General features: G+C 39.9%; 1 protein-coding gene across 12 annotated transcripts in view; it reads left to right on the forward strand.

Annotated features, from left to right (window-relative positions):
• The window catches only part of PPFIA2 (PTPRF interacting protein alpha 2), a 271,229-nt gene that overhangs the window by 229,390 nt on the left and 15,851 nt on the right, over positions 1-25,988 (forward strand). For 10 of the 12 annotated variants that reach the window (XM_083698945.1, XM_083698940.1, XM_083698948.1 and 7 more), the window contains 4 exons: positions 1,291-1,421; positions 4,303-4,457; positions 8,956-9,049; positions 24,632-24,713. In XM_083698945.1, coding sequence (XP_083555071.1) covers positions 1,291-1,421; positions 4,303-4,457; positions 8,956-9,049; positions 24,632-24,713 — 462 coding nt within the window. The remainder of the gene's footprint in view (positions 1-1,290; positions 1,422-4,302; positions 4,458-8,955; positions 9,050-24,631; positions 24,714-25,988) is intronic. The other 2 variants (XM_083698944.1, XM_083698947.1) reach the window with 1 other exon arrangement.

Raw genomic sequence — 25,988 nt, forward strand, 5'->3', positions numbered from 1 at the left:
TCTACCAAAAACCAAAACTAAAATTTGAGTCAATTGTGTTTTTATTTAGGGGGAGGTCTCTGGGTCTGAACACGCAATTGGTTTCCTCCCTGAAGCTACTTTGCAGCCATAAACTTTGAATACTGAAGAGTATTTTGAGCTAGAATATCCATTGTATGTTCACATAAATTAGCCAGGCTTTGCAAACATGGAGTGTGAGAAGACACAGCATGTGTAAGCAGCACAGTCCTATCAACCTGTTCTGTACTGGGTCCATATAAAGTTAATTAAATGATGCCCGAGGTCCAAACATTACAGTCAGCTAATTACTGGCCCCATCCACTCTTGGTTTTTCTTAATACACAGTTGGGAGGGTTAAATCTTGAACAGGGCCATGGAGGTAGTTGAGGGCATTTAACCTGACCATCACTATGGTCCAGATACAGATTGGCCTGTCTCTGCAGTTGCTGTTTAGAAAACAAACATGGAAGGGCCAATCATGTGTGTGGTTTATTTATAATTTTTATTATGCTTTTGATTATTTTATATACAAAAATATAAAAAGGCAAATCACAAGCAAAAAACAACAACACAGAGATGCAATAAACATTAATAGTGAAAAGAAAAGAAATTAACCAAAAAACCCCACAATAATTATGTATCTATGTCAAGAGGATGGGGTGTGGAATTATCTATAACCAACCCAAACTTGCTCAGTATTCTTTGTTTATGCAACCCTGTGTAGGGTGTCCATGTAGCCAAGAATCTTCCACTCCTTTTCTGAATAAAGAGGTTCACTTTCTTGAGATTCCTCAGTTGTGTCATGACTTCTATCCATTGTATATTTGAGGGTGAAAACTTTCCATCCAATATGTAAACATAAGCATTTAGCCCCCATGGGTGCCTACAGTGGATTACAAAGAGTTGGTACATAACTCCACAAGCTGTTGACACCATTTGACACCATGTTGCCTGGGGGCCCACCACAGTGCCAGCACTGATCTGTGCTTGATATGTTTTATGGCCAGTTGTGTGCTTATTTGGGCCAGTTTGGGCCTCTGAGATTGGAAAATGGGACTTGAATGACTCTCTGTAGGGTGATGATCATATCCGATTGTCTCCTTGGCGTTTTTGTTCTGTTACTTTTGCGTCCCACGAATGGAACATGGTTTTTATGTAAGCCCTTACGCTTGCTTGGAAAGTATGGTGACTTCCAAACAGTTTGCCTACTGCACAATTTGAATTATTTCTTGCAAATAACTTAGGAAGGTGGTTTCTAAGCTGCCTTTTATGGACATGGTTTGTTTGTAGATCGCAGTCGTCGAAGAAGATGGGCATGAAGACAAAGCCACCATAAAATGTGAAACCTCCCCTCCTCCAACACCTAGAGCCATTAGAATGACTCATACTCTACCTTCTTCATACCACAATGATGCTAGAAGGTAAGAAGCTCATTGCTTCAGACAGTAATTCACAACTTGAATTACAACTTGAGTTCTTTTTATAATGCACCCATTCATATGACTTCTAGGTGAACTTCCACATAACTTCCAATGTATTCTATTTATCTGGAAATGCAGACTGCTGGGGGGGGTTTCCACCCTGTGATGGCTTTTCTTTTTTTCACCATTTCATGTCAGGATCCATGAGAAGTAGCTTATCTGAAGGAGAAACTGGACAAGTTTCTTTGTGAAAGAGTGGCTTTCATTGCATTGATCGTGCTTTCCCTGCTTGCATTGATTGTTTTAGTTCCTAGCTCACCCAGGCCTCTTATACGGTGCAAATGTAGTTCTCCAAGAGTAATTGTTTTTTAATTAAAAATTTGTACATCATCACCAAGGTGGGAATTAACTCTTACAACTCGACTCCTTGAATTCCAGTCTGATTTGGATGTCTGGTCTCCCATTTTGTAGCCCCTTTAGATCAAACGTGAGCAGAAGTCAGATCTAGATCTACTGGTAGATCTTTTGGTAATTTGTGGTAGATGAGCAAGGATTCCAACTTCCAGTTGCTTAAAGATGGTGGATACAAGATCACCCCTGCCCTGTATTACATTGCTGAAATGAAGGAAGCTGTGGATAACCAAAAGTGGATTTTGGTGTGGAAGGACATTGAGCTCCTCAAAATAAGCTCCTGGGTTCAGAATGCTATAATTCTAAGGGTATGTTGTTTGGCTCCAGGCTCCAGTTGTAGATGTCAGGGTTCTAGTGAAAATCAAGACAGACCACACAAGCCTGAAGTCTACCCTCTCATACTTTAAGTAATTGATCTGGAGCAAAATGGTATATTTTTGTGGTTGCTGTTACTGCCTTGCTGTTGGCTCTCTATAAGTGAACTAAGGAGAAGGCAACGCTCACAACAATGATTAAAATGAAAAATCCATATTGGATTCAGTGATGGGGTTTGATATTTGTGTGCAGAAATGCAACTAATAGAACCAATAACTTGAATCTTGGCTGACCTGTGCAAGGAGACCAGTGAAGGACTGCAATTTTTGACAACACCACTACTAACCTTTTGAACCCCATATTGCAAAATTCTTGACAATTTCAATCAGGACAACCAACTTTTTTCCCCATTGAGCTCTTCCTCCTATATGCAGTTTTCCTATAACATTGTTCGGAATATGCAGAGTGGGCATTTGCTAAGCCTTGGTAATATTGCGTCCCATGGAATAAGAGTCACTTCAAGTCCAGCAGTGCCCTCCAGGTGGCCACTGGAACACAGATGAGGTAGTGAGGTCAAGGGAACTCTGGGTTGGTGATATCAGCATCATGCAGGTGCAGGCGCACCTGTGAGGCCGCCACCACCAACTCGGAGCTCCCAGCCTAGCCACCACTTCACCCCATTCCTAGTCTGCATGCTGGTGCCACTGCTGATCTGCCCCCTCACACATCCCTAATGTTTAAATCACCAGCAAGTAGGACATAGCATTCCACTTCTGCATAGTTTGTTACTCTGATAAAATCACTTGTATGTGTTTCTTTTATGCTAGGAATCTGAGCTTGGTGACATTACATAATTTGCAATCTCTCTCTTTTTTACGTGGAAAGTTCCATGAAAGGAATTCCACATAGGAATTTGAAGGGTTCCCAGAGTATGTTGAGTACACTTCTAAAGGCTTTTATTACTATGATGCAAAATGCCCTTGTAAGAATCGTGTCTTTGTTCTTATGGTGTGGAGCAAGAAGACGGATCATTTGCGGGGAAATCTCTGGAATTGGAAGCTGTAACAGTTTTGCTGACTATATCTAGGCAGAGATCCTGGAATCATCATTTCCCCAAGACCTAGTTTCCCAAGAGCCTAGGATCAAGCAATATCTCTGCTTCTGAGTCAGAATGCAATGCAATGGCAGGACTAATGATACAAAATCTTGAAATCCAATTTACATTTATGCTATTCCAGACTTCTGTATCACCAGCCATACCTCTATTCAGCAGCAAATGAGCAAAAGTCAAAATACAAGTTTTAGCTCACCTTCCCACAGTCGAGAGCTCTCTTACAAGCCAGAGTTCATACACGAGAGCGCTCTTCCATAAAATGGCAGAATAAAACAGAGAAGATGTTATCTCAGCAACGAGAGCACTCTTCAGGTGCTCTGATGCCATGTACGAAAATAGCAAGGCTAACATGCCCCTCCCTATAGCCCTACCCCTTTGCATGATCACAATGCATGACATCAAAACACCTGAAGAGAGATTAGATCTCTTCCCTGCAGCAGATACAAGCCCAGCTATAGAGCAGGGAATCTTTCCCAGAAGCCTATCACCACCACCAATTCTAGTCAGTGCCTGGCTGTTGGTTGCTTTTTGGAACTTATAGGAATCATTCTCTGGATACGCTCAGAAATACTGCTCTGCATCCATGCCTAGTAGGAGGAAAATACCTTTCACTAGGTTTTCACCCTGTTCCTGCTCAGAATAGAAATTTCTCAGGTAAGATTTTAAAAAATCCCTTTTTTGGTTGAAAACAATGTTGTCACAACTCAGATTTGTTTGGTTCTTCCAACACATATTTCTCTGAACTTTCCAGTCAAAAAATATATTAATAGGGCTTTGATGAATTATACCTCCTTTCTGTCACTTTTTGTTAGATTGAATCATCTTGATCAGCATTAGTGAGACATGAAAATTAGCCATTGTGCTAATAAATATTATTATGATGCAGGAAAGAAGCCATCAGAACCTGATTAATGTTTCCAATTATGAAGACACTCTTATTAGATTCCAGATAATTTGTTTGCACAGCTGCTTAGGAGGGGATGGGCACAGGAGCTCATAAGGGCAATAATGTATTATCTATCTTTTGTGTGTATTTTATAGTAGCTTGCCTGCATCCTTGGAGCCAGAAAGCATTGGTCTTGGCAGTGTCAGTAGCAGCCAGGATTCCCTACACAAAGCTCCCAAGAAGAAAGGAATCAAGTCTTCAATAGGACGTTTGTTCGGTAAAAAAGAGAAGGCTCGACTTGGACAGCTCAGTAAGGAATTAGTTGTACCAGGCTCGGGTCGCTGTTTTTCAGTATTTTTTTTTTAATGGTTTTGGCTTCTTTTTCAGTTTCGTTTTGCTTTTCCAAACATTCATTTCTCTTCTAAACTGGTGGGATCTTTTCCACATAATTCTGTTATACCATAACTAGTATTGACTGTCACATCATTCACTGTGTTTTTCTAAATGAGCAGGGGGGAATAGGATGAGATTCCTTTACTTACTTCTGCTGCCTTTATGGAATTACAAAAGTGTAACTTGGCTAACACTTACACAGTTTAAAAAACCTTGACAGCAAACATATGAATCTGTTGACTTGGCTAAAAGGCCCCTTTCCACAACCACCATCACTGTCCTTTTTCAGTTTTGTTTAGCATCCAACCTGACAGAAGACTTGGCTAGCAGAAAACTCAAAGTAGCATTGGTTCCCATGCTTTTGCTCCTATTATGAATGTAGTTGCTTTTAGCCTTCGTTTGCTTGCCATGAATCCCCTCCTGGATTCTTTTCCAGTCTTCATAGCACAAGGCTCCTATCTGTTTTGATCTTATACTCAGATAGAGTATAAGACACAAAAGTATTCATACCCCGCAGAGCTATGCTGACTGCCTGTCTACGCCACAGTAGTTTGCAGAGCCACTAGCACATTTGTAGCCAGCCATTCACAGCAGCAGAAGGGGAGTGGCAGGCAATTCTGGCCCCAATCCAGCTGCTGCTGACTTAGTAAAGTGACCAATAGTTGTAATTCTATTCATTTTAATAAAACTACAACTTTTAGTGGCTTTGCTAAGTTCCCATTTGTAAAAACAAAACAAAGATTTAGGTAACTGTCATTTGAAACAGATGGCCAGAACATATTGGTGATTATGGATCCTGTTAGAATATGAAGAATTTCCACAGTGTCTTATAGTTCGTATTTAATACCTTCATATCTTTGTCCATTGACGTTATTCAGAGGCAACACTTTAGGTAAGTTTTATCCTGAATCATTTCATTCAAATAAAACTGGAAACTTCCACTTCTCAGTTTCCACATCCCTATTGACAAGAAGGAGCAAGGAAACCAGTATTTAACCTAAATATTTAGGATATTTAGTGAGCAGCCCCAGTTTACCAGGGCAAGCAAATAGTGAGTACAGCCTGCCTAACTCCCATATTTTTAACTTTTCATGTAAAATATTGTACATTCTGAAATATAGTGTATATAAACAAAAAATAAATAGGTTGATAATTAGCTTAGTGCAGAATGGTCACTTTTCTCATTATTAGTAACATTCTAGTTTAGACCGTCTTTTCATCTAGCGTGGGGGGAAATGAGGTGATTTTTTTTTAATATGGTACATTCAATATATTTCACAATCAATTTAATGATGAGCCCTTTGACACAAACTAGATGTTCCCATCTGCACAGACTAAAAGCTTAATATCTGTTTCATGGCTTATTCATTCTCAGTTAAATTAATCAAGATCCATTTTATTGATATTGGCGTACTAAATACTATTGGCATACTAAATACTATTACGTCTGATTATCTTCTTCTTTAGTAAGTTGAAGGCCCCAGGGATCAAGATAAAATAAATGCATTCATATCTATTACGCTCTTTAGAACAGAATAGAGATGTCAACCTGTAAAAGCTGTCCTGGGGGCAATATTAGTTGCCCAGTGTGCTACCCCCTCCCCCTGACAGTAACCCACCACAACATCATAACTGCATAATTGGATGAAAATCCATTCATAGTTCTGAAGAAGTACTTGAAGAAAATCACTGCCAAATGTTTATAACAAACAGGGGTTTTCATTTCCACCTTAGTTCACCCAAAGCAGTAGTACGTTCAAAAGTAAAATATGCAACCAATATTAATAAAATACAGTCATACCTCGGGATACAGACACTTCAGGTTGCATTTTTTTGGGTTGTGGACCGCCGAAACCCAGAAGTACCAGAATGGTTACTTCCAGGTTTCGGCAGTCACACATGCACAGAATCACTAAATCACACTTTGCGCATGCGCAGACGCACCAAATTGCAACCCACGCATGTGCAGATGCACTGCTGTGGGTTGCAGATGCTGCGGGTTGCGAACATGCCTCCCGCACAGATCACGTTCGCAACCCGAGCGTCCACTATATATTCTGCAGAATACCTCTTCCCCTTTTTTAAAAAAAGTGTGAGAGCAATGGCAGGAAAAATATTGGCTTTCCATTTGCATGTTTTTAGAATGGAAAGCCCACAACTGATGCTCACAACGATCCTTCATAACTTGTATAACCTGTATTTTGTGCTATCTGTACTCAAACATGAAGTACTTCGTAAGAAGGCGAACTCTAGGTATCTAGACCCTCCATATTCATTGTTGATATACTACTGAATACTGGTTGCCGAAGAAAAACCATTGGAAGAGAGCCATTGCCTTCAAGTCCTTCTTTCTGGAGGCATCTACAGTACTTGCTGGTCTAGATCAACCTCTAATGCCTTTTGATAGGGATTTGTGCTCTTGTATATGGCAGCAATTATAACGTTGGAAATAACGTCATTTGGTTTCTTTTTGTCCTGTGTCACAATAGGACTTCTTTTTTCTTTTCTTTTTGAATGAGAAAAGTTGATTCAACTGTGCTGCATCTTCTCTGGTCCATGATCATTATCAAAGATTTTCTTTCAGAATACCATGGTGGTCCTTTCTGTAGTCTTGGTTTCCATAGCTTTCCACTTCTGAGGATTAGCCAGGATCAAGTCACCTAATGTGCTAAAGAGATCTAGTTTAGTGTTGTTGTTTTCTAATTCTTCGACCAAAAAACCCTGACTCAGTAATACATATTTAAGATTGAGAGTAGGGAACTCTTTCTCTCTCTCTTTTCCCTTCTTTATCCTTTGAACTTGCTCTCCTTTTGTCGTCTCATTGACTCTCTCTGCAGTCTTCCAGCATGCTTTTGAAACATCAACTTTTGTTTGTGTTCTCTATTGTTGGATCTGTGATGTCTTTTCTTAAAGTCAAATAATGTATCACATTGGTTGGCAACAACAGGGTCCCCCCACCCCCATCTAATTGGAGATGGAGAAAACATGTGGAAATGTTTAAGAATACAACTTGTGTAACCACCCAGTTACCTTGTGGTATTGCTTTTAATTTAAAATAGCACAATGGTACACTGTAGCTCATGCCAATGTTTCAAGCTCACAGTTGCTTAAATATGATCCATAACAGAATGCATGTCCTAATTGTGCTTGGTCAGATGATGGTACAGCTGAACGAGGGGAGATTTACTGACTCTGATATACTATATCTTAGGCAGTGATCCTGCATGTACATCTTTCATCTGTCTGTGCAAACAGTCTATATTGCTGGTGGCATGCTCTGTGTGTTTGTGTGTGTCTCCAAACTCGAAGGTGTCTGAAAGAGGGATGTGTATAATCATCTTACCCCTGCCTCCATTAAGCAGCCAATTTTGTCTTGTTTCGAAAACCTGCATGACTAGAGGCAACAGCAAGCAGAAGAAAGGCTTAATGGGAACTGATATCTCTAAAAAAAACAAACCCAACCAATTTTCAACCACCTTTAAAACTACTGGTTGTATTCATAAGTAAGGAGGTTAGAAGGCCACTCATGCAAAGGGACTTTCCTGGTCCCAGCTCCTTACTACCACACCCCACCCTACCAATATTTGTTGGTATTTTAAGGCTGTATTTTACTGCTTGGTATGATTTTAACTCCATTTTATAATTCTTTCCCATGCTGTTTTTTATTTATTTATTTTGTTGCTGTTGACTTTTGTGACTTTGTTTTCTGTACATATTCTTTCCCCTTTTTGTGTGATACCAAGAGAGATCTACTGGGCATCTAATAAATCTACTGGGCATCTAATAAATGCATTAAATAAAAAAATGAAGCCTCTTGGCAGCTGAGGAGTCCTCAAGAAAGGTTTTGGTAGGATGTAGTGCCCCTAGAAGACACTTTTAAGAGGCCCATACATATATTCCACTCCCATAACTTCTGGCTACAGCCCATTTTCTGTTTTCATTCTGTTAAGAGGCAGCCCTCAGGGAAAACCAAGCTAATTTCATACTTTCTCCAAAGCATTAGGAAACTACACTTTCCTACACACAGAGGAATTCTGTTTTTATCCTGTAGTGCTATGCAGTCATCAGTACATAATATGACTCGCCTCCATATTGAACAGTTCTGCAGCCAGCAAACATTTCCCATACCTCACAGGAAACCCTGAACAAGACCTTTAGTGACTGTGTTTTAATAATCTGCTGTTGAGGCACCTGTGGCTTTTGCTGCTTCTTTTTCTAAGGTGTTGAGACCATCCTACAAACGATTTCCTTGTTGCTAGTTCTTATATGTCCCAGTGGATAGTGAGGAAGTAGCTTCTGGATTTGGGTATCTTGCTTTGCTTTCCACCCCAGAAAACAGACTTTAGAATTTCACAGACCAAATGCCACTTGAAAAGAATGTCAATGGAGAAAATCTATTTGCTGTTTTGACACAGGAGGTTACATGGAAACAGAAGCTGCAGCACAGGAATCTCTGGGATTAGGCAAACTGGGAACTCAGGCAGAGAAAGACCGAAGACTAAAGAAAAAGTAGGTTGCTTATTTATGCTCCTTTTATCCTGTCATCCATCTGTAGTGCATTTCCTTGATCCTTTACTTATGCTCAGCATGGATTGCACCTGCTTGGAATATCCAGTAGGTATTTGTTTTCTATTTAAATATATTTGATTAGCAACACTCAGTACAATTTACAAACATATAATTTATCAAAATAGTGCAATAGCTTGCAAAAATAAAACAAGTTTTATTGGCACTTAAAGCTTTTAAAAAAAACAACCTAAAGGGTTGTGTCCATTTCTCTATGTGGATTTCAGTAAAGAAGGTCAAGAGGAAAGGCTGTTTGTATTTATGAGCAGCCTATTATAAAATGCAAATGTTCTCCTTTGACTCTATTTTCTCCTTAGGAGGGGGGCAACCTAGAGTTTTGTGTATATGAATTATAGGATAATTATATGCTTTCACCCACTGCATTTACTTGGAAGTTAAATTCAGCAGCTGCTAAGATTCAGGACACATAGGCTTTGATAAACTGTAATTACTACTGCTTCTCAATACCTGCTATGCTCCGTTTGGAAACAGATTATTTAAAAAAAAAAAAAAGGGGGGGGAAATTTATAGGGGGAATAAGACTATTCAGTGTTTTGAAGTTTTGCTGTTGCTTCTCACTCAACTTACTTCTGTTTTCTCACTCAACTTACTTCTGCTGATCCTTTCCTCAAATCTTTCCTGCTTAATATTGTCAGTTTCTCCAGAGGTGTGTTCCAACATTTGACTCTTTGTTTGTAGTGTGCATATTAACCATGTTTTCTATGCCATGTCTGACTGCGAGAAAATATATTTTCACCATTCACTGTTTATTGTTCAACCTGATTGTTCACCCTATGAAAATCCCGATTCAGCAATCCAAAGCTGCAACCAACAGAATTGTTCCATCAGAGTTTTATCTTTTCCATACTATTTACTAGAATCCTTACCTGATTTCTTATCTGAGCTATGACTGTATAGAAGAAGCAGAGAACCAGACTGGGATTTGTATCATGCTGCCAAGCTAGCCATTAGATTTAGAAGAAAATATCAGATAAGAGGTTTCTGACTATGAACGGTATAAAATCATTACTGAGGATCTCAGGAATAACTTCTGGATATAACTTCTGTAGTATTTTTGAATTTTATTTCTGGCTTCCCATTCCTAAATATTTGTAATGACTAACACTTGAAATCCTTACCCCAGATGCCTAGTAGAAAGCCCCTGGAATTCAGTAAGATTTACATATGAGTTGGCATGGATGCACAGGCTCATATGCAGGAGCTACTCTTGTATTTTTTCAGGGTACAGATCACATGGAAAGATTCTAGGTTCATGCCGTTTGTAGAAACATAATCTCTGGACAATAGACTGACTTACTGTATTTTTTGCCCTATAGGACGCACTTTTCCCCCTCCAAAAATGAAGGGGAAATCTGTGTGCGTCCTATGGGGTGAATGCAGGCTTTCGCTGAAGCGTGGAGAGTGAGAGGGGTCGGTGCGCACCGACTCCTCTCGCTCTCCAGGCTTCAGGAAGCTATCAGCAAGCCTGGGGAGCCCACGGCCTGCTGCACGGAGCGCGGGGCGCGCTGAAGCATATCATTATAACTTAATACAGTGTCTCGGACAAATTTATGTGTAGCAGCTATTGAAATGTGAACATGTTTACCATTTCAGTGGTTTCATGGTTCATAAAGCTAATACATCTATAGTATTCATATGCTAACTCACTGAAGTCTCCATGGGCTTAATTTGTAAAAAAAAAATGCAATCAAAAGCAAATAATTTAAAATGTGGAATATATATATATTGCTCACATTGAAACCATCCCCATCTAAGTCACATCTTCAATTACGGTACTACCTTTGGCTGTGCATGTTTGTAAAATAAGTTTTACAGATGCAAGGTGAAAGCTTAATTATGATTTTACAATGTAAAAATATACTGTTAAAATCCTACAAACTGTTAGTTTCGTTTGGATGATGATGTAATTTGGATAATAATGTAATTTGAAGGGATGTTTAGTTATCATATACAAATGCTATACTCTTTCTATATATATCGGCAAGCATCCCCAATAATCATCTAAATTTGGAGCATTTAAATTGCATGTTAGTTTGGGATGCAATTGGCCCATATCCAGAATTGAAAAACTTTTTCTGTGTGTTTCAAATAAGACTCCACTTTCCTTTGCTTTCTTGTCCCATACCACCTGTCTCAACAAAGTGCGTTAATATTAGCTCAGCAGGGCTGGGAATATGTTCCCTGCCTAACTAGTCTCGGAAAGAATTAAGTATATATGCTGTCTTTTTTTCATAACTCCATAGATTCCAGGCTTTGGAAAGCTACAAGGTTAGAATCAACTGTTTGAACTTTCACACTATCATCCCTGCCCCATCACCATCCTCCTTGGTATTGGCTGAACATATTCCAGTGCATTACTAGCGCATTGTGATGAACACTGTTAATTAACAAGCCATTCAAGAGCTCTAAACTGCAGTTGGGTATAAGCTATGACCAGGGTTGAAAGAAGCTTGGTTTTCTCTCTTCTCAGCAATTCTTAAGGATAAGCCACCCCACAAATTATCAGAGTCCTCTATATAATGCAACTACCTCTTCCCTCGAGTCACTGACAAAATTACCACACTGACACTGACAAATTCCTTCTGCCGCTTACCAAATTTGTCACTTGCAGCATTTCAGCCTCTGGCAAGGATGCCATTGCACCTGAATTTAGTGCTACCTTATTATCACCAGTAACACAGTGCGATAATTTGAGGGGGGAGAACTGACATCTTTGTTTGCCTTTGCTCAGTATCGAAGGGGATGTGAATGCACAAGTTCTCCCTAATTCTTAATGCTTCTTTTCAAACGGCACAGCATATGGCTCCAAGCTGGGTGTAAGGACACAGGCAAGCCAACCAACCATATTATGCTCCCAGATGGAGAATCTTATTGGAGTATCTCCCGAAGTGCTTTCTTGCTGCTGCAAGGAGTATCATGAGCTATAGAGAGAGGATGTGACAGCTCTGTACTGCCATTCAGCCACACCTTGGATTAGGAAAAGGTCATTTAGGAGGCAGAGAAGGGGATGACAGACTGTTTGGTGCTTTTATCCAGCTGCGGGATGATGCACATACCAACCCATGGGAAATCTACTGGTGCAGGAGGCACTATGAAGATCTACCTTTCTGCAAAAGCACCCACTTAGTGGGATGAAGTAATCAGTGCTGGTTTGATAGGGGGAATCAGTCTCTCTGCTCTTTGTGTGGGTGTGGAAAGTCAATGAAGATGGTCTTACATAAGAACTTGAGAAGAGCCTTGTGGATCAGACCAAAGGCCCATCTCGTCCAGCATCCTGTTCTCACAATGGTCAACAAGATGCCTGTGGGAGACCCGCAAGCAGGAAATGAGCACAAGAGCACTCTCTTGACTGCACTTAGACCCCACCTTTCAGAGCAGCCTACCTGGTTCTCCCCTTGCTCTGTTTTATCCTCACAATAACTCTGTAAGGTAGAGCTGAGGCTGATAATTAGCACCTTGGCCAGTGCAGCCACTAGTTGCTCATGCTCTGAAGCTTGGTGTTCTTTCTTTTATTCATTCATTTAAAAGTGTCCCAAAATCCATATATTACAAGATGTGGATGACTTCTGGTCTCCTGTATCATTGGATTTCCCATCATCAAGCAGTGCTGAGGAACCTTAGGCCTAGGAAGCTGAATTAGGTTCTCCAGGCCTCTGTGTTTTGCCCTCAGAACTCTCCTCAGGCCACACACCCCACTGGCCTGAGTTGGGAGCGGGTGGCGCTGTAGTCTAAACCACAGAGCCTCTTGGGTTTGCTGATTGGAAGGTCAGCGTTTGAATCCCCACTATGGGGTGAACTCCCGTTGCTCTGTCCCAGCTCCTGCCAACCTAGAAATTCAAAAGCACACCAGTGCAAGTAGATAAATAGGTACCGCTGTGGTGGGAAGGTAAATGGCGTTTCCGTGCACTCTGACTTCCCTCATGGTGTTCTGTTGCACCAGAAGTGGTTTAGGCATGCTGGACACATGACCTGGAAAGCTACCTGTGGACAAACACCAGCTCCCTCAGCCTGAAGCGAGATGAGCACCACACCTCACAGTTGCCTTTGACTGGACTTAATTATCCAGGGGTCCTTTACCTTTAACACCCTGAGGTTTTTTTTTTGCCTGGCTGGAATATGTCTTTAGAACTCTTAATAATATCTTTTGCTTGTTTGGATGGAGAATAGCGAGGGGAGGGGAGTCTCTCTGTGTGTACAAACTTCCTTACTGTATAAAGGTAAAATTTTAAAAGCACTGAAACCATAATTTTAAAAACAAAAAAAATTCCTTCCAGTAGCACCTTAAAGACCAACTAAGTTAGTTCTTGGTATGAGCTTTCGTGTGCATGCACACTTCTTCTTCACTTTTTCACATGCACACGAAAGCTCATACCAAGAACTAACTTAGTTGGTCTTTAAGGTGCTACTGGAAGGAATTTTTTTTGTTTTGACTATGGCAGACCAACACGGCTACCTATCTGTAACCATAATTTTAAAAGCACTGAAAATAAGTGCTGGAAGAATTCAGTCCTGCATCACTCTAGGGGCAAAACACTGAAGCTCTTACAGGACTATCCCATTACCAAGCTTTCTTCCACACTAGCCATTTCATCTGAAATGGACGCCATTTGTTCTCTCAGCTTTTTCCTGAATAATCTAAATGAGACTGTCGCTAATGTGTTGTATTCTGGTGTTTTTAGCCGTCCTTCTCCTGCTTTTCTACACTTTTGATTTGTGGCTCTCTTTCTTTAAACTGTTAAAATGCAATTGCAGCACAGCCCAGCAAAGTGCATTTGAGGCATCCCAGGGCTAATGTTCCCATTATTTTTCCTCTTAGTCCCCTTTTTAAAAAGTGACTTCCGCTTTTCAGCTTCTGCCACCTTAATTAGTTTCTTCATATTCTCTGGTGGCATTTTTGAATTGGCCCATAACTAGGCAGCTCGTATATAGGGGGAGCCCTTAAAGTGCTCGTTTCCTCCTTTCAGCCATAGCAATTGCTCATTAGTTAACCCTGCTCTTTCATTTTACAACTGGAATTTCTTTGAGTTGATTTCCTAAATAAGTTTAAACAGACATTTTATTTTAAATTTTCTTATGCAATGGAATGGAAGGGGAAAGAAAAATTATAATGCCTCAAATTACCTTTCTTGGAGATGGCAGGTGTATTGTTTATATGCTTGTTTAGATTCATTTCTGATCCTGCGGCTCCTCTTTTTAAGAGACAAACATTCTTAAAACTGGCAATATTATATAATGCAGTATTAGTTTCTTAATAACATACAGACTTTAATAAATCATAATTGTGCTTAATTTAGGTGCTTTTGCAATCTGGTTCAGTTTTAGATATCTACTTAATGCTGATAACATGCATTATATATATATATATATATATATATATATATATATATATATATATATGTTTTATTTAGGTGGATAAAATATTAAGCATTGGGTTGGCAGTTATAGTGTTGCTGCTTTCAGAAACCTTTGTGACTGATTACACCTGTCTTGTGGTATGTAAAGTTGTCGTGTCTTGTTTGCAGTATGTATCATGCCGTGAGTGTTTGTCTCCTGTTTTCCAACTCAGAAATTCCGTGATAGATTGGCACATTATCCTACTCATGTGATATGTGTAAACATTACATTCAGTTCACATGGGACACAGCTTGGGTGCAAGTTATTGGTCCTCCAGGGCGGTTTGCAGGGTGCCCATTCTTGTGAAGACAATCCCAGTGTTCTTTTCCTCTGTGTTTTCAGTCAAAGTTCTGACACAAGGGGAGAGAGTTGGCTTGACCCAAGCAGATGTCCATGTTCAGAAAGGGCAGGCATGGCAATGAAAGTTTTGTTTTCCATTTCATGGCAAACTCTGCTTGGCATAGTTTTTTTTAAAAGGGGACATAGTTGACAACAGAAAAATATATATATCGGCAGATCGCTTAAGATTGCACAGGAGCAAACAACATACACAAGACTTGTTAGGAGCAAACAACATTACAGCTCAGTTCCTAATAATATTTCCATATGCACTAGACACTGAAAGCATATTGAAAGCATGCAGCCCTTCCCCCTGAATCTTGGGAACTGTCGTTTGTTAAGGGTGCAATGAATTGTTACTTTTTGGTGGGTAAACTACAGCTTTCAGGATTCTTTGTTCGGTGGGGGGATGTGCTATAAATGCATGCTGTTAACACAGTAGGTGTGACCTTCAGACCTGGCCTTAGATTTGAAAGTAGAAAATAACCCATCAATCAGTCTTTAGCAAATGTATTGTTACAAATTGTACACTAGTTGTTTCATGGGGCGGGGGATTAATTCTGTCCCAATATATAAACATGTACAACTACTTAGCCTCAGTTTATAGATCTGTAAAGGCAGTAGATCTTGACCCTTCCAGATCACACTGAAGAGATTGCCGATGAGAGGGGGAAAGCAATCCCTAGGCCGGCCTCCTTCCCAAAATGGAACTAGGATTGGTGGCAGCTGAATGTATTGATCTCAGGAATAGGAGCTTCTCCGTGCCAGGCTATTGGATGTAGGAAATTCTAACTACAGCATTTCCTGTCTGCGTGTAAAGATCTATTTCCCAAATTGGTCCATCCTTTGTTATCATCAGGACCATTTTAATTTAGTTGAGTGTTTAATTATATTAGTTTGGCTTGCTCATCTTTAACTAAAAATAATAAGTTTGCTCATTGTCATATACACAGTATTGCCTCTAATGAGCCTAGTAATTAAGTGCAATTTAAAACAAAACAAAAAACTGATATAATTGCTTACCATCTATTTTTTTCTGATTCTTATTGCTAGAAAAAAACCCCCATTAATTTAGCCACTAAGGGTGTATGCTTTTGTTTAGCCCTTCGGAATACTTAATTATTATCTGACTCTTAATTATTTATAATTGCCCATTATTGACTAAATCTATGTTTGCCTCTTCTTTTTGTGTCAGGACCCATAAGAAATCATTATATATTAATATATCTCTGAGTTGACGCACAAACTTCCGCCTCCCTCCACAAATAATTTTTTCTTATATATAGTTGTTGCAACGCCATACCTACCCTCTCCGGAAAAGAGAAAGGACAATATTCAGTGATTTTAGCAAAGGCAAAGGTAATTCTTTTAGATTAGGTAGTTGTTGTTTTTACAAAAGCAGTGTGAGAAGGATCAGATTTTAGGATCTTTGCTACTCAGCTAATAGTAAACCTTCAGTCCATTGCAGATGCCCTTGCAGAAGATAAATAAGAGATCTGTTTTGGCAAATGGGGCACTGCCCCACCAATCTCGGGTTGCCCTCAGCCAGCTCCCACCTGCCTGCCATCTTGAGGCAGTCATGGGTGGCTCTGCCTGCCTTCCATTCTGGCTCCCCCTACTGCTGGTCTGTCTCCCTGCCATCTGCCCCACCAGGCCCAGTGGAAATGAGCCAGCCCTGTTGAAGCATAAACATTATGAACCACCTCCCAGCTCAAGCCATTGCATCTATCTCTACGGACCAGTTCGCTCAGTCACAATCTTTCTTCATATACAACACAGTGTCTCCAGGGATGCACTCATATGGAGAGCATAAAATATGACGTGGGTCCATTTTATTCACACGGTGTGACCTTGCATTGGTGATTTCCCCCTGAAACAAACCGCCGGTACACAATGGGGAACAGGATCAGAACCATGGAGAAGAGATGTAAGCCCTTGCTCCCATAGCAGCCCCAAGCAGAATTAGGCCCTCCTCCCTTGTGCCTGCTCTTCTCAGTGGGACCTGCAGTCCAATTGTGGCTGCATGAAATCTCCATTAGGAAGTTGCTTCTGTATCTATGGGAAGCCTGGATCAGACATCCCAGTTTACCCCATCCTAGATTGTACACCAGTTCGTTCATTCTTCAGGGGAAAGCCTATTTAGATGAGGGTATGAATGGCTCCTAGGTAAGGAACTGTATCATTAATGGACGTGGATAAATTATAAGGAAAATTGTTATAATGGTTCAGGGAGTTGATGTTGCAAATCTGATGAACTGTAAGGAAGGCAAATGTATGTTTTTTCTTACGTGTTGACTGAGGCTAGTTCTGTTATTGTAATCCATTTTGTATGTTCTACATTCAAGTGCCTTTAATTCAAGGTTAAGCTTGAATAATTTGCATTTCTTTATCAGGGAAATTAGTGCTATCTAAATGTATTTACTCTGTAGAGGGTTATCTATTTAATTTAGCTAAAGCAAGAGAGATCGGTTTTAATTTTAAAAAATCATACTTCTATGCTGCTTCTTTAATTTTTTATTCTATCATATGATTTCTTTTATGGATTGACATATATTCATTAATATTTGTGTGCTTTTCTTTTCCATCCATCTCTCTTCATCTCATGAAAAGCACATCTGGGTAAGTTAAACCACAATGGTTGCTGATCATATTCATTTTCAGCACCATATTTGGATTTCCTCTTTTATTTCCTCTTATTATATTTTTTAATTTCTATATAACCACTTTAATTTGCAGATCTATGTGGAGAGTTGAACTAAAATCAAACTTTAAAATATTCTAAACTTGGGCAACATTGGAGACCTTTTCAAGGTCTACTCCTGTTTGTTCTCAACTTGTGGATATATGAATATATTTTCATATGAACTGAGTGAAATTCTAGATGAGCTGAAATAAATGACAAAAAAACTTGTGCTCTACCTCCTTGGTAAAGTGTTTCGCTGGTATTTCACTCATTCATTTGTTCATTCGCTTGTTCTATATGACCCATCTATAGAACAACAATATTTTGTATTGATTTTCCCACTCTTGGTTTCATTTCTTACCAATTCAATTAATTTGCAAGTTTGCGAATATCTTTTTATTGCTCTTCTCAGTTTGGCTAAAATTATTCCAGCTGCAATTCAAACTCACTTACATGGGAGTTAGCCCCACTGAAATAAATGGGGCTTGGTTCTGGGTCGACATGGGTAGGTTTGCACTGTTGAAACAATTGCTTTTGTAAAAAAATCAGGTAGTAGGAGACAAAAACTCCTAGTCAGACCATGTATAGCCCCTTCCATGCAACGTATGTAGAATTTTACACATATATAAACTTCCCAACATCTCTGTGATTAAAACAGTAAGCTTACAAAAAGCCCTTTGGTGTGTGGAGCTGCAAGGGACAGAAAATACTAATTTAAGAGTTGTATGTTAAAATGTATTTCTACGATGGGTGCAATCAAATATGGATTTAATATGCTTTAATATACCTGAAAACTCCAGGGGTCTGTAATTGTATTTCGCAAGTTTACGATAAGATTCCAAGGCCACATATTATGCAGGCTGGTTGATTCATTATGGTAGTGGTGTTATATTTTGAACAGTCATTATTTCTCATTATAATTCAGAGTTAAGGCCCTGGCTTCTAGTGGCTACTCAGCAATTCCAAACTATATTTCCATTTACCTAATGAATGTTTTTAGGAAAAAGCAATAACTTTCACCACCTTGAAACATATGCACAGCAATTACAGCATTATTTAAGCAAGCTGTGCTTTTATTAAAAGAGTAATCAAACTTCCCCACTTTTTAGATTTTGAAACTTTTTAATTTGATTTTTTTATTATTTTTTGAGGATTCCCCCGCCTCCTTTATTCTAACATAATATATATAGAAAATGAATTACACATGTCCAGAGAAGTTCAATAGTGACTTTAAATTGTGACAGAAACCTAGCTACACTGTATGGAGTAGACCTGTGTGCTGTTGACTGTTTTGAATTTATTTTATGGAGCAGTTCAATTCTCACACACAACACTAAGCCAAACCATGATACAGCATATAGGAGCAAATGTATAGCTTCCTGGAGAGAAAGTTGCAGGTGCTTTGCTTCTCAATAACACAGTAACAGCAGGAATGGGGAAGAGGCAAAAAACTTGTGCACTTCTCTCTTGAAATCCAGCCTTTTGCCCTAAGCAGGGCCGGCCCACCCAAGAGACAAGGTGAGGTGACTGCCTCAGGCAACAGGATCCACAGGGGCAGCAGATCTAGCCTCCAAGGAGTGCATTGCTTGCTTGCTTGCTTGCCGCCACCACAGTAACATCAATGGCTGCTTGGAAGCTGGATCTGCTGCCTCCTTGGTAGCCTCGCCATAGGCGCTGACTCCATGGGGCCTGAGGGGGCCCGAGCCCCCTCAAAAATTCGTTTGGGGGGGCTCCGCCCCCCCAATAATTTAAGAAAATTATTACCGTAAATTTCGCTCTATAACACGAAGATTTTTTCTCCTAAAAAGTAAGGGGAAATATCTGTGCGCGTTATTGAGTGAATGTGTGGTCCCTGGAGCCGGAGCGCAGGGGCAAAAATAGGCAAAAATCAGGCAAAAATAAGATCGGGCGGTCAGGCGGAGGGAAGGCAGAAGCTGCTGCTTTCCTACATTCTGCCTCAGGGTCTTACTGCCCACCCGCTTCAGTTGCTGCGTTTGCTCAAACTCAACAAAGAGCAGGGAATCCCCTGCCCTCCTGGCAAGCAGAGGGTTAAGGAAAGGATCGAGTCCTTCCTTCTAATTCTTTCCTAGTCACACTGCGTGCAGGCTCCAGCCCACCACCTCCTCCTCTCCGTGCTCTAGGGACTCGCAGGCAGCCGAAAAACATGCAGGTGGGAGAGAGAGAAAGAGGGCTGGCTTGGGGGGGGGACTTTTGCCTTCCTTTCCTCCCCCCCCCACCCCGTTAAACTCCTCCCCTGCATTCTTAGCCAGCTGCTTCTCCGCACACCCCTCTTGTGCTTCTTGTCCCTTCTGTGTTTTTCCTTCCCTCCCCATTTAAAACGTGGTGACAAAGCACGGATCCACATGGATCCTCAGGATTTTTTCATTGGGTCACCCCAAATTCACCATCAGATCACATAGCATGCTCATGGCTACATCTTGCACCAAAAAAATCACGCACCCACTGTTGCCTAGGGTCACAGTGGTGCAAAAACGTGGTTACATAGCACGGATCCACATGGATCCTCAGGATTTTTGCATTGGGTCACCCCAAATTCACCATCAGATCACATAGCATGTCCATGGCTACAGTCTGTACCAAAAAAATCACGCACCCACTGTTGCCTGAGGCTGCAATGGTGCAAAAACGTGGTTACAAAGCATGGATCCACAGGATTTTTTCATTGGGTCACCCCAAATTCACCATCAGATCACATAGCATGTCCATGGCTACATCTTGCACCAAAAAAATCACGCACCCACTGTTGCCTAGGGTCACAGTGGTGCAAAAACGTGGTTACAAAGCATGGATCCACATGGATCCTCAGGATTTTTGCATTAGGCTACTCCAAACTCACTGTCAGATATTAAAAATCTTTATAAAATAGAGAATTAAATACATACAGAATGTTAAATTTTCAGTTTTGAAATATTAGTACTAGTTTAGTACTGTATTTCTATATTACTATAGTACTGTATTAGTTATTTTCAAATACTTAAATATTTTTAGGGTGTAAGACCCAATTAAAGCCCGTTATTTACATACGGTATTACAGTATTTACATACAGTATTAGGCATACTGTATTAACTTTATTAACTGTATTAAAGCATTAACTTTGAGATATTATTTTTATTTAATGAACCCTCAGCCTTATTCAAAGTAAGCTTAAATTAGCTATTTCACTTATTAATCAAAGTGCTATTACTGTGCGACAGCAATATTTTATGTTTTATTCTTTTAATGATAGTTTAGGATTTATTTAAATATCATTTCAGTCTTTTCAGAGCTATATATTCACTGCTCTGTAATAGTCTATAAGCATAATTGTTACTGTAAATTAAATTAGCTTTTTACTAAAATACCGTGCGTGTTTATGTTTTGTTTCTTTTTTCAAAGCCAAAAAGTGTTTCAGGCTTGTCGAGTTTCCCGGAGTGTGGAGTTATAGAGAGTCGAGTTTTCGGGGTTCTAATGTTGATCATATGACTCTAAAATACTTTTTAAAAACTTTAAAACTCACTAATTTTCATCTAAAATTTAGAAAACTTCCCGGGGCAGGACCCCGGTATGGGCCCCCCCCAATATTTTTTATAAGTCGGCGCCCCTGAGCCTCACCAAAGCTGCTTCTACAGCAGCCTCTTGGCAAATAGGAGACACTGCTGGTCTCCTCCCACTTCTAGGGAGGAAATGGTAAGGGTTGCCCTCTGGAGTTTCCTGGGCTCTGCACCTGCCCTGCATAATTCAGAGCAGCCCCATCCCTGCATAATGGCCTTTGATTTGCACTTCAACCATTGGTTTGATTTGATTCTCTCTCCCCCCCCCCCCAATTCCTGATGCAGATCTTCACTCACCCCTTCTCTCCCTGGGAGGGTATGTGTGTGTGTCATTTTGTGGTTCCCCTCACGTGCCAACATGTCTTGGGCCAGCCCTGACACTAAGTTCTGTGTGGATCAGGTCTTAGTACAGTGGTACCTCGGGTTAAGTACTTAATTCGTTCCGGAGGTCTGTTCTTAGCCTGAAACTGTTCTTAACCTGAAGCACCACTTTAGCTAATGGGGCCTCCTGCTGCTGCCGCACTGCCGGAGCACGATTTCTGTTCTCACCCTGAAGCAAAGTTCTTAACCTGAAGCACTATTTCTGGGTTAGCGGAGTCTGTAACCTGAAGCGTATGTAACCCGAGGTACCACTGTAGTGAATAAGAAATTTCAGCGGCTACCAAGACTTCCTTGACAAAGACAGCATTCAGCTAACCTTTGAAGAGAATAGTCCCATAATTTTCTAGTCAAGTTTCTCCAGCTGGGGAGTTCTCTTGTGAATCCCCTACTGAAGTGGGAGATAGTCACAGAAGTGCAGCAGAAGGCTCCCTGTTGGACTGTGTCCTTCAGCAGCAGCATTTACAAGGTTTTTTCCCTATGATAAACATACATACTATCCTGTAATCTAAGCTTATGGCACTATGTTGTGTTATAAACAAGGCTGCATTCCTGTTACTACTTCTAAGAAAAAACAGGTACTCTTTATTACATCCAGTGAGACTTAAACATTTCATTCCACACTGGATTATATCTGCATAATGAGGTGCAAATGTTTCTGCTCATCTGATATCTTAATGAAAGAAAATGGCTGAAAATCAATGGCATGCAAACTAAAGTCAGCACCCACTTCTGCACTTGTGTTCTCAATTGGAATTCGCTGAACATTAATGCTATTCTCTCACGTTTCATATTTATATTTTTCCCCCTTTATCTTACACAGAGAAGTGTACTGTAGGTCCTCTGCTCATTACTGCACCTGACATTGAATGGCCAAGATTACATATAAAATTCTCTCAATTGTACAGCACAATAATAGTGGTGATTGCCTTGGCAACCCATTCTATTAATTTCCCAGATGGCTCATGAAAGGTATCAAAAGGACCGAAATACAAATAATTATGCATATCTATCACATGAACAGCATAAGGCAATGACTGAGGAGCTGACCATGGTAAAATCATAGCTCACCACCTTCTGCAAAAATGAGTGATCCTGAGTTGAGTTTATGAAATAGCAAGCTGTTATTGGATTTCACCATGGTATCTTAAAAAAAGTAACAGGGGTCACCTTATCTAGCATTTTCCAAGTAGACTTAGCATGTATTTCCAGGTTATTATTTTCTTTGTTTGCCCTTTCTTTAAGTTTCTAAGGTCCCAATTATATGTGGCTCAGGTGATAGGTAAATCATTGACCCAGGTCAGCATTCCCTTCATACCTTGTCATATTTCAGTGTTATTTACCATGTGTGCTAGGCCCATACACACCCAACTCTAGCATGACAACACTAAGCAGTCCAGTGGTGGGTGGGTGAGAGAGGCTGGCATGCTAACACTGTATGCATTTGGGTTGGCATGCATGGGTAATGTAATAGGAAGTGTTTGCAACATTCATGCAGTTAACTGCTTTCTTAATGACTCCATGTCGCGTACAAATTGGAGCTCAGAATGCCACAAACAGTATTCTCAGGGGATCTTCCATCCACAAAACTGCCACCCCTGTCCATTTACCCTTCTATGGACCTTTTTAATTTCTTCCACTCCAACGTTACTGTAATTTTTAATACTCCACAATAATATATATATATATATATATATATATATATATATATATATATATATAATGTTTGAATATGTAATGGCTTGTAGAATGGAATGGTAAGAAGGTCAGTTTGAATTCTAGGGTTTTTTTGCATAGACTAAAATGGAACAAAATGAGTTTTAATTATTTTTTGCATTAAATTGAAAAAGAAAGCAATAACCAAGGAATGGAGCAAAAAAAGGGGGTTCTTTTTGAATGTCAGCATATTTCAGGTTATCCTGTATAATTTAATGAAGAAGCTGCAAACAAGTATATGAATAAATTCACTTTAGTAAATTCAGTTAGGAAGGATTGGCAAATGTTATTATCAAAAGAGCAGTCTTGCCCTTGAGCCATATTTAAAACATATAGATACCTTCACTGACATCAGTGGCAAAATTCAAAATTGGCATCATGAAGTTAAGACAGGTTAAGATTAATCATGTGATTGGTTGATAATATTTTTTTAAAAAAAACTTATTTGCATGTGTGTAAAAGATCAGATTTTGAAAACTGTCTTTTTTTTGTAATGGTGAAAAATAGTGTCCACCTGCTATCAATCTGTTTTCAGAGTTAGTTTGCATGTATGAATTACATATCCTGGTGTACAAAATGGAAAGCACTTGAAATTATATAACCTATGTATTTCGTTTTTGAGAAATCACCAAAAGCAGTTTGATCAGGAGTGTTCAAGCACTCCTTTATCATTCCCCATTTCAGTCAGGTGACATATTCTACTTTCCCCCTCTGCAACAGCCATAGCAGCTATTGATTTGACAAAACAATATGGTGTACAAAAACACTTCTTCCATGACGTAAGAACCTCCCCCCTCTCCCAGTAACCATTCACACCTGAAGACCTCAAATGACTAAGTGATATTTGGTTTTGGAAAGAGCCCAACATGTGTATTTCAAATCTTACAACAAAGTGAATATGGAGTCCATCTCTCATTGTACTGCTTAATTACTTTCCACAGAAGTCAGTGTTAATTTGGCAGGAAATAGCTGTTCTTTCTCTAAACGGTATCCTGAGCAAACATACATATGCAATGGTTTATAATACAACTGAATAATAATGGGTTTTCCATGCAGTTTGAGTAATGCTGAAAAATAAAGTTGAAAGTGGTTTTGTCCACATGTTGGATATTCATGAGTGACTGGCCACCTACCAGGGATGCTGTAAAAGTGGTTTTCCTGCATTTGCAGAGGGTTAGACATTTGAGGTCCCTTCTACCTCGATGATTCTGTGAATTCAGAAAGAGAATTAATGGCCAGGGGAGCCCATTTCTCTCAACAAGGGAAATAACATTTTCTCTGTGGTCTGAACAGTTCAACAGTGCTGACGGACAAATAAAGGCAGCTAAAGTACTGTATATTTGATGTGATTTACCACAGGCTTACTGTATCTGAGCATAATTGTGTCTGTGGTGCTCCCAGGTACCACCATATGCTTTAATAGATTTGTGATGGTCTTTTAGGCATGAACTCCTGGAGGAAGCTCGGAGGAAGGGTTTGCCTTTTGCACAGTGGGATGGGCCCACAGTGGTTGCATGGCTAGAGGTAAGTGCTAGGAAATCTTCTGAAAAGGTGGCCATACCCGATTGTACTTTAATGTTATGAATCACTGAAGATCTAATACAGGTTTGGCATTCATAAAGGAAAAACAAAAGCAGCACTAATTCATTCATTTTACAGAGAGCCTCCCAGAATGCTTTATACTGCGTTCCATCACAAAGCAGCAAGTTCTCCAGCTGTCGTCTTATAGAAGCAGAGAATGGCCAAACCTTTCTAAAAATACAGATTAATCTAAACGAATCTGAGGATCTGGGATGAATAGTGATCTTTTCAACCCAATTAAGAAACCAGTGTTTCTCAATTTTTACTTGCAGCTTCTTTGCTTGTTGTTGCATTCAGATTTTGGATCAAATTAAGAGTGGATTTGCATGTCAGCCTACTACACCAACACCTGTGGATTTTGTATCCATGGGGCTCCCCCTCATACATGTGAGAGCACTTGTATGGACAGGCAGTCACCTACAATTTCTGGTAAATTGTTGAGCCAACATGCTGCTCTAAAGAAGCAGCTATGCTTCTGATACAGGTCCTTAGAACCTAGCAAAAGACCTATAGATATAACAGGCAATGAGAACCACCAAGCCTATAATCCCTTGATGGTTCTGCAGTCCCTTCCTTCCTCTGGTTTGTTCTCTTATTCCTTGTCCTTGTTTTCTCTGCCACTTGTCTCCTGATGCCATTGGCTGATCTGCTTTGATGACATAGTGAATCCTTGAAGCTGCCACTAGCTTATCAGATTTGATGTCACAGAGGGGCTAGTCCTCCTTTGCCCAGTGTGCTGACAGTTTAGGGTGTCACTGCAGACTGTGATTTATTGTTTCCAGTGTGGGCATATGAAATCTTAAGAATTCAGAGGCATGATTAAGATAAGATAAACCAGATTCAGCAGTTGTTGATAAACCTACTGAGCTGCATTAGTTTCTAATCTCTTTTCCTTTTTAAAAAAGTTTTATTACAAATAGCAAGCAACACCACATCCCACACTGTAAACAATGATCCTCAGTTCTATTAAATGAAAAGTTGCTTTCTGGGTTGAATCACTCTGGCTTCTGAACCTCCCTGTGATATTTAAAATCTGAATACATCAGTAAAGATAGAGGAGTGTTCAGCATTAATAAACTCCACTTTCTTGAGTACAATCACTATAAATCTGTTTGTTCTTTAAAAAGCAAGCCATTTAGAAAAGCTAAAGAGTTTGCTCTTCCTTCGATGTTAAAAACAGATGCTGTGTTTCAATCCACAATGTGCAGAATTATTACT

Source organism: Podarcis gaigeae, assembly GCF_964106915.1.
Source record: "Podarcis gaigeae genome assembly, chromosome: 10".
Lineage (NCBI taxonomy): Eukaryota > Metazoa > Chordata > Lepidosauria > Squamata > Lacertidae > Podarcis > Podarcis gaigeae.